We start from the raw sequence: 9,855 nt of genomic DNA, 5'->3' as shown, positions 1-9,855 counted from the left end.
CCTACCCCCTCCGCCCCTCTGATAGAGCTGACCAATCAGAGCACAAAGGGCTGTGACGTTGCGAGGTTACTGGAGGTCATTCTGGAAAAGGAGCGTTTCAACGAGATTTTCAGAATGGCCTAAACTGAGGATATTGAGAACGCTATTGTGGGGAAATGAAGGAACTAAATGACTTGTACTGAGGGCAGAAACGCTTTACAGGCATCCTAGTCTGGCATAGTGAAAAGGAGAAACAAGCATGATATGTCCCCTTTAAGCATGTCCTTGGAAACCATCAGCTTTGAAATATGAGACAATGAAGTGGTGCTAAAATTTGCTGTTTCTTGGGTGTCTGCTTGAGGCTGGCTCCAGAAGTTGCAGAAGTCACATACACACCAAGCCAAAAAAAGATGTTTTCACGGCAAAAATCAACCTTTTTCCAGCCTGGTTAAAAAAAATGTCTCCTGTCTGAATTGCTAATTTTACTATCAGCACACACTGAACGGGGGTAATTTTTTAACTTGGTAGTTTTGAAGATATTAAGATGGTGAGTTCTTCCAATCAGAGGCACAGCTCAGGTCACGTGACTGACGGTTGTCCTATGACAACTTTAAGAAACATGTTGCTGGCATCAAATTTAGAATTATTATATACATTTTTTAAAAAGAACAATAACATTTTTCAGTTCCATCATCTGATAAGATGTCTTCATTTGCAGTCAAATACAGCTCTTAATATTCAAACCAACAAAATCTGTTATAAAAAATTTACATGACCTCCAAACTATTTTGGACTTGTGGTTGTAAGACCAAATGTTTTATTTACCACTGTTTTCATTCCAGAAAAAGACATTTAAAGAAAGAACTACATGAGGTTGCTCGTCTTTTTGGTCACTCTGAATGTCCAGCAGGCCTGAGGCTCGTAAAGATCATTTGCAATGAATAAATGATTGTGCAGTAACAGAATAGTCTGTGAGGTATCAACATGGCGTATTACATCATGGCCAGAGATGCTGGTTAAAAAAAACTTGCACCACATGCTCTCGATCCGGTGTCCTCCTAAGACTTGTCTGTCTTCACTGGGAGCTCACAGATCACGCTGAACACTATCTGACATCACTTGTTGAGGGGCCCTATTAACAAGTTGGCACCAGATTAAGAATCAGGAAAGGCTGACAGTGACAAACCACCGGAGATACAAGCTTCATTCAATAATGAAAGACGGCAGAGTGCTACTAGAGAGTTAAACAACAGGCGTCCGTGCATTCACTGTGTGTAAGACAATGCAACGTTGTTAAAATCATGTTTCTGATAAAAGGTGATGTATAGGTCACAACATGTAGTAAATGCAACAGTGTTTCTTTGAAAATTGTGAAATAAATGAAAAAAGAGGCCAATAAATCTTCAGAAGGAAGTATCAAACAAATGTTTGTACAATGGTTAGTGAGTGTTTAGTAATAAAGTAGTCTGTTAATTTTTTTTTTTTTTTCAACATTCTTTTTTATTGAATTTTTGGCACAAAGTTACCAGAAATTTGCCGTTCATTACAATGCATGTGTGCATTTTCGCATTGGAAAATTACAACATTATGAAGAATAAAGGTATGCGTATTTACAAACATACATAATCATAGACATATAGGCATATAACCCCCCCCCCCCCCCAAAAAAAAAGGCCATATCTGGATAAAGTTTTTCAAAATATAAGAGAAAAAAAAAAAGGAAAAAAAACGACAGAAAATAATTCAATAAAATAATGAAATATTTAGAAAAAAGGAAAAGAAAATAATAAGCTATACACACATACATACACATACAAAGTAATACAATAATAACTACAAATAAATTCATAATAAAATACCGTTATAAGAATTAGAAGAGTAAAGTGAAAGAATTACAGTTAAAATTTTTTTTTTAAATTTAAAATAAAAATATAATAATAATAATAATAATAATAATAATAATAATAATAATAATAATAATAATAATAATAATGTAAATTTTAATTTTAACTTGAAATAAAATGACAAATTGAAAACAATCCAGTTGCCAAATGAGTTTTGCTCAAATGTGTGTGTCAAGTGGGCGGAAAATCTCTTGCATTTGACACTCAAGTCAGATCAGGTGACACCAGGTGCCTTCAGGTCACATCCTGAAGTAGAGGAACAGTAAGGAAGTAGGTCTTTCTGGGGTGTAAATAATGTTTAAGAGGCTCTCTTAGCACTTAGCCAGCACCAGCTGCAGTCCGTGCTCACCAGCTGACACGAGAAGAAGAGTCCTGATGTGAGGGAGCCGAGTGCCGGGCGGGGGATGGAGTGGAGTGAGACGGGGGGTGGGGTGGGGGATTGTGTGCCACTGCCTTTGGTTGCATTCAAGGGTATCCCCGTGTGTCAGGTTGCAGAAATTTAGGAGACACGTTGGGAGGTGACACTGATCAGTGGAGGTTGCATGCATGATGTAAAGGATGCAAGGGGGTCAGAGCACTGCAACCAACACTCTTTATGTAACCTTCACACCTAATAGCCAGTTGAATATGGCTGACATAGCTGGGAAATGAGTGCTTTGAAGCAGAGTGTGTCTCCCTCTGTCTTCCATACACTGTAAAATGTAAATGAGCATATTTGTTATTCTAGCATCTTATTCTATGTCAAATGACCAAAAATTACTGAAGTTGTTGTGATAACTCTTACTAATGAGTTGGCATTGTCACAACTAGGAAATATATTCAAACTTGAAAATCTGTCCAAATAAATCAGTCATGCATGTCATCTTGACAATGAAGGAATTCAGGTGGGTGTGGGATTAAAAAAGGCCAATAATATCTCATCTGTGACTGTTACCGGGGTGCATTGTAGTAAGGTGTGACTTCAAACACTGTCAAAAATGATTTGTTTATTTAACTTAACTCACTCAAGTCATCTTGCAGTTTTGGCTGAGTTAAGTTAATTCATCATGAAGTGTCAAATAATTTGAACTTGAAACAAAAAGGTCAAGAGAACTACAAAAGATATTGATTGAACCTAATCCATCACGTTTTTACAGAGAAGTAATTTTTGTTGTGATCGTGTTTTGTAAACTTGATTGAGGAGAGAACGCAGTGGGTATGAGACCCTGCTGTACATTAAGATGTTGCATAGAGGGCACTGTAAACACAATGTAAAATGCAGTGAATATGAGTGAATATAAGGCTGTGGAGTAAAGACTGCCGGTCTGTGCAGCAGAGCACAGACAGCCTTTGTCCCCTGCAGTGTAACATCTCAATACAGAGCAGGGTCTCTTATCCACTGTTCCCCCTTACTCATGATTACAAAACACCATCAAAAAAATAAAAATAAAAATAATAAAAGGTTTATGTGGAATTAGATTTTTAAGTTGAAACATACTTTGTAGTTAAGATAATCCCAAATTCTAATTATGTGTTATCACAACAACTTCAGTAAAATTTTGTCATACTGACTTGAAATAATATGTTTCAACAACAAATGTGTAAAAAAAAATAATAAATCACTTTTTACAGTAAAAGAAATCTTGCATTTTTTTTTAACCTTGGAAAGCAGAGTTTTCATTGGTAACGAAATCTTTTTTTTTTTTTTTTTAACAAAGTTTTCTTGGACACAATTGCCTATGGTCCTATTGGTCAAATACTGCAGCTGAGGATCACTGCAGGGGTCTGCTGCTGCACTTTGTTTCCCAATTTTCCGCACACCTTAGCCCCTCCAAGCTGTTAACTAAAGCTACAGCTTTCAAGTTATTACCCAGAATGCTTTAGTAAATTATGACTTAAAAGTTATTGTCACTGTGAGTGAGGGGGAAGTGCAGTAGTAATGAGAGCCTCAAATGGTTTAGTGAAGCTACAGCCTATAAGTTGATATCTAGAATACCTTTGTGGATTAGAATTTGTTTGACACTGTAAGTAAGGAGGGTACGCTACAGATATGAGACCCTACTACACAGCATGTACTGTCCACCTTCCATGATTTGGGCCAGGTGTCTATATTTCATGGCACAAACCTGATTTTTGAACTTCTTGATCATCAGGGGGAGGTGTCAGCAGATTCATGTTGGCGCAGTGACAATTTTGTGCCAAAAACAGTGCAGAAAATGTGCTGAAAGCTCGCCAGCTCCAACCTGGTCTATTCTCGGCACAAAGTGGAGTGCACCCTCCGCAGCTGTAATTTGGTGACAGGCGCACATGTGAACAAAGCCTCAGAGGAAGGTTTCTAGAGTGTCAGGCACAATTAGATGTAATAAACAATCACAGCAATCACTATTTAATGTAACCGTCTGAACCAGCATAAACATTTGTATCTATATTAACTGTCCCGTCACATCTGATGTCAGATTAAAGCCGTTTGTCATAATGGAAAGTTAACCTGACGGCAGCTGGAAGTTTGATGCACATCTTACAATTTAACAATAAACAGCCTTAACATCTGATACTGAGTATATATCTGGCTTCTCTCATTTCATTTAATTCAAAGAAAAGAGGGAGATAAAACACAGAAAAAATAGAAAAAATAAATGTATGTCACTCAGGATTTACCCGTGATTTCCCATATTTCTCTGTTTCAGTCTTTATTTTTAACGTGATCTAAAAAGATGGAGTACATTATTGTAAAGAGGATGAGGCAGAGACACTGGGAGAGTATACAGGATATCACCAAAGGTTCTGCTATTTGGCGATGACAAACCAGGAGTGCAGGTGGATCAAAAGTATTCTGAATGGATAAGCCAGCTGTGTAACTGTCTCTTCATTTTGTACTCCTATTAATGACAAAGGAACAGATTACATCTGTCCTTGGAGCTGGCCCACACGGTGACGCGCTTCGTGTCCTCCGATGCGCCCCGCTGTCCACTCTCCTGCTGCAGGGACAGCGGCTCTGACCGTCTCCGCAACCGGGTCTTTCCAGCACACTGTTTCCGTGGTGCTGGGGATCACTCAGACCAATCAGACGCTGCGCCTCGGCCGCAGCGCATTTGAAGAGGAGAGGCACTCATTTGATTGGTGAAGACAGCGCTCAGCTGTGTTAAACCCACTCACGGCTTTTCTCCTCCCTCTCTGCCATTTGGGCGGAGGGAGGCGTGGATGCGCACCTCTGTGCTCCTCTGCGCCTTGACTGTGCCTCTCTTGGCACTGCAGGAAACTTGCAAAGTGTGCCGGTCATGCCCTGTCCGTGCAGTGAAGGCCGGCGCACGGCAGGTGCGCCTGCGCTTGCGCCTGGTTTACGAAATCAGAGCCCAAAGTGTTTGTCTGTGAAATAGATTGACAATGTCAAACAAACCTCTGAAGAGGTTAAGAGAAGTGATAAATATAACTTAAATTAAAAAAAATGAAAGGTTAGCACAACTGGAAATTTTGGTTGAGTTAAAATGGATAAATTAATTACAAAAGAAGTAAAGACAACTACCAAGTCTGAATCAACAAAAATAAAACAAAACCTGACATGAGACATTTTATTTAATGAAGCTAACTTCTGTAATATTATAGAACAAAAGATGTATTTTTTGGCCAAACATTAAATTTTGAGGCAGCTCTTGACATCAAATTTGTTACGTTGAAACAAGAAGTTAAATTTAACAGTGTGGATAAAACTCTGCTCTAGTCTGAGTTCAAACACCTTCATTTCACCTTACTTCATTGAGAGATATAACCTTCTTTTCCAGTGCTGCGGCACTGAACACTCTCACAGGACTGTGCTTAATGACCCCTGGAGTTGTTTGTGTGTCAGTCCTGCTTGGGGCCACAGATGCCCTCAAAAAATACAACCAGCACTGCCCATTTTAAGCCCAACAAACCAGCTGCAGCTTAGTAACCAAGTTATCAAACTCCAGCCTTAATGCAGCTTACAGATGTCACCTGTCTGACCTCTGACTGCCAGCCCTCTCTCTAAATGTGCACATAAATACCTGGGACGGTGCACATTATGCACCATCATCACCATCATGGCGGGGTGGGGACGCCAACAGTGGAGGGTGACCTGATGTCCCTTAATCAGCACAGTTGACAAAGCAATTTGGAGAGACTGTTCCCATGTCAGAGGGTGAGAAGGTTCAGGAGCACCGGCGTCCCTGACATTGAAAGATGAGGGTTTACGGATTATATTACAGATGATTTGGTTGGAAATAATCTCAACCCCATCTGTTATAAACCGGAATTAAAGCAGCCAAAGCAGAGAGAGGGGATGTTTTGGGTCCAGAGTTGGGCGGATGCAGCCCAGCAGTGACCTTATATTTCACATAACTCACCTCTGAGGGTAGAGGTATACTTGCAATAGGATGTGTCTCAGATGTGCTCGTTTTGGGACTGCTGCCTGTAAAAGGATATCTGCATGAAAGGGTGAGAGAGGGAGGAGGAGGAAACAGTGAGAGGGAGAAAAAGGAGAGATTGCAGTTACATTACAGCCTCCCTGCATTTACTGTACTATATAATTCCGGAGGTGAGATGAGATGGAGGAGGGGCGATGAGAGGGAGTGGTGGATGAGGGGGGAGTTGAATGCGCCTTTTTAACGTAATTTGCTATTTACAAGGGCGTTACAGATGTCCACGGTCCGGTCTCGCTGTGTCCCCGGGCGTTATAAATAGTAAAGGTTAATTAGTTAGCAGAGAAATTGGATCAGGGGCGGGCAGTTAGAACTTGATCCATAGACAGGTAACTCAAGCAATCCCTATTGTCACTGCAATCAGACCTATATAAATCCGCCTTGACAGACAGGAGTCACCACATAGCCTTACCTTTCTGCTGGATCACCGACCGGGCGAGAACCCCTCAACACGGTAAGTTGCTTGAGGATTCAAGGAGGTTGTTTTATCTTTTTTTCTCTTGTTTATAAATTAAACAGACACGGATTATCTTTATATGGTTCAGTTTGAGCACTTAAGATGTTTTCCAGTTGGATTTAAAGTGGACACAACGCGTGCGTAAAAGGGGAGTCTTCCGCGCGCAATGGCGACAACGCCAAGTTGTTGTATTGTTTTATTTATACGATACCAAAATAAGCAACTGGAGTATTTTTCTTCATTGTTCACATTTTAACTTTAAGTTTAACTTTGTCTAATTGAATCGCTTCATTATGTGGACACCTTTACCTCTCCATCAGTGACAAGTGCGAGAGTTTGCAACCGTTCCTGGATTAAATGTGTTAATAATTTACCGCGCTTGTCTCCCTACATGCAGGAATAAAATGTCGCTCTCATCTATCCTTTCCGCTGATGCCATCGACAGTGCTATCAAGGACTGCCAAGGTATCGTCTTCCACCAATATCATTACTTCTCTTTATTCTATACACTTCTTCTTCTTCTTTTTCTGGAGCCGGTGCGCACATGATAGCCTGCTGGAGGACTGCAAAAATACTGACATTTACTTTCACATGCAAGTGGCTTCACATTTGGTGGATTTAATTTGATCACTGGAGGAGAAAGATGAAGAACAGAGGCTTCTGACACCTTTACATTAAACAAACATGCTCCAGTTCATGCAGGTGTAATATTCACAGCATGAAATGAGCCTCTAACTTATCACACTTAATAACACCCCTTCAGTTTTATGTCATCTTGTCTCCACAATTTCAACTTGCATAAATAATCTGAGGACAAGCTGGTTATTACACAGACTTTGCCTTAATTCTAGGTTTGTGAACTTGTAAATACTGAAATCCTCCTCCTCCTCTTCCAGCACCTGACTCCTTCTGCCCCAAGAAGTTTTTCACACTGTGTGGTCTCTCTAAGAAGAGCCCCCAGGATGTGAAGAAGGTTTTTGGGATCCTGGACAACGATGGCAGTGGATTTATTGAGGAGGAAGAGCTGAAGTGAGTGAGCTGAAGCTGTTTTTAAAACGAGGGTTGAATGGGTCACTGGACTGCTCCGTGACACTGAGACAAGATCAGGCGTGCTTTTTGAAAATGTTGATTGTTATGGTAGGATTTTAGGGCTGTATCTGTTATTAGTCAAATCTTTCTGGGCCAGAGTTTTTCCCACACTTGACAAACAGAATGCACACTGTTGTTTATCATTCATCATAAGTCTTATGCCCACTGCAAGTTTGCAGACCGCTGTAGAATATTCTGTATTCTCTATAAAATGAAATGTGAAGTGACAGGCCCAATGTGACCTGACTCTTCCTTACTTCCTGATTCCGTTAGCGTGGTTAAATCTACCGAGGACCAGTGCTAACATTTTACCTTTGTGCATTGCAGGTTTTTCCTCCAGAGGTTTTCTCCCGGTGCTCGTGTTCTGACAGACAAGGAGACTAAAGGCTTCCTGTGTGCCGCTGATGACGACAGCGATGGCCGGATCGGAGCTGATGGTGAGACGTTCTGCATTCTATAGGGAACCTCTTTCTAGATTTTCTGAGAGAAGATGTGACTCAATGTGTAGTTTTTGTAGAGTAAGGTCATTTTTTGTGCCAGTGCAGAAAAGAAATGTGACGTTACAACATACTGATGAATTAGTGTGATGCCTTTAGCATCACTTAGCTAGCTTCTCATAGGAAATAACCTTGTGCTTTCTTCCCTCCACAGAGTTCCAGGCCATGGTCATGTCCTAAACATCTCCATCATCCCGGCTACTTGATCTGAACCCCCTTCTCCTCTATTCCACCGCTTCAAGGGCTCTGTTAGATCCAATCTACCATTTCTCATCTGGTTAGATTCAACTCATTATGTTACAAGACTCACTGGGATCTCACACAGACTCACACATTTCCATCATGATTGTAGTTATCTTTCTTTTTCATACAGTTTAGACCGACCGTACTGCTGTATTTCCCAAATAAATGTACAATAAATTTACCAAAGTACTGAGAAAATAAAAAGAATAAAATCCAACATCTGTGGCTCTCCGTGTTATTATTGAATGAAATGTTTCATCTGCGCTTGGCTAATACAGTGAGGATCTAAACATGCACATGTTGATACTGACACAGGGATCAAAAAAGAAGCACAGCTGCAAGATTTTATGTGTATTACAGCAATAAATGAGGACAAAGACCAGCCAAATATGAGGTGAGACGTAACCTGAAAACACAAGGTTTCAGCTCTAGGTGTACAGTAAGAACAGCACAGGTGTGTGTGTGTGTGTGAGTGCGTGTGTGTGAGTCACACAGCCAGCACAGGGAAAAAGCAGAGTCGGTGACCTTGATGACCACCTGAGTGTCACTGTGGCTGGATCGAGTGACACCTGACCTCAGCTTTGTAAATAAACCCAGCTGAATCTCGGTGCTGCTGCTCAACACACACACACACACAATCTCCCTCACACACACAGGATCTCACATGCACGTACACACACACACACACACACACAGGAACACAAAACCCAAAGCATTTGCAAAAATCAAATATGAGATGAGACTCAGAAGACCATCCATGCAAAGACACACAATCCCACAGACACAGTGCACGAACATCAGGGTTGTTATTAATGAATACATCAGTGTCTATCTGTGTGTGCAGGCGTGCGTGTGTGTGTGTGTGTTTGTGTAATGGAGATGCAAACTCAGCAGAATGCTAATGCTGAGAATGCTAGTCACACTCTTGAAGTCATTGACATCGTTGATCGTTCAACATTCATTCATTTGTTGCCATTCATTTTGTAGACACAGGCCATTAGGTCTGATAACTTTGAGGCATGCACATTTTTATCATCATAGTGGGCATTACATCAATATGGGCCAATAAAGCATGAAAAATTAATCATCACATCTTCAGATACAAGATTTGAGATGAGGTTTATGGCGGACAAAGCGTTGCATGTGATGACAGCATTCAGCTTTCAAGTGTGGATGGGCTGCAGGTGTTTGAAAGTGTGGAAAGAAAAGCTGTTTGTGATGCTTGTGAAGCTCAGGTGATGAGAGGGAGAGCAGTCCTCTGACACCACCAC

The 9,855-nt window shown here is 40.8% G+C and overlaps 1 protein-coding gene across 1 annotated transcript; it reads left to right on the top strand.

Annotated features, from left to right (window-relative positions):
- Positions 1-6,478: 6,478 nt before the first annotated feature.
- pvalb8 (parvalbumin 8) lies at positions 6,479-8,801 on the top strand. The gene is made up of 5 exons (XM_074696533.1): positions 6,479-6,752; positions 7,153-7,220; positions 7,652-7,784; positions 8,172-8,281; positions 8,496-8,801. Exons 2-5 carry the CDS (start codon positions 7,160-7,162, stop codon positions 8,519-8,521), a joined length of 330 nt encoding a protein of 109 aa, XP_074552634.1. The 5' UTR covers positions 6,479-6,752; positions 7,153-7,159; the 3' UTR covers positions 8,522-8,801.
- Positions 8,802-9,855: the final 1,054 nt, after the last annotated feature.

Source organism: Halichoeres trimaculatus, unplaced genomic scaffold (assembly GCF_033239565.1).
Source record: "Halichoeres trimaculatus isolate MK-OKI-2021-1 unplaced genomic scaffold, fHalTri1.1 fHalTri1_scaffold_20, whole genome shotgun sequence".
In the NCBI taxonomy this organism is placed as follows: domain Eukaryota; kingdom Metazoa; phylum Chordata; class Actinopteri; order Labriformes; family Labridae; genus Halichoeres; species Halichoeres trimaculatus.
The sequence above is the reverse complement of the archived record's forward strand: the minus strand, read 5'-3'. Positions and strand labels throughout refer to the sequence as shown.

Bases quoted from the DNA above. Each gene is read 5' to 3' on its own strand.
- pvalb8 (XM_074696533.1), top strand. From the start codon at position 7,160: ATGTCGCTCTCATCTATCCTTTCCGCTGATGCCATCGACAGTGCTATC. The intron at 7,785-8,171 runs GTGAGTGAGCTG...TGTGCATTGCAG, and splicing joins ATTGAGGAGGAAGAGCTGAA to GTTTTTCCTCCAGAGGTTTT. The intron at 8,282-8,495 runs GTGAGACGTTCT...TTCCCTCCACAG, and splicing joins TGGCCGGATCGGAGCTGATG to AGTTCCAGGCCATGGTCATG.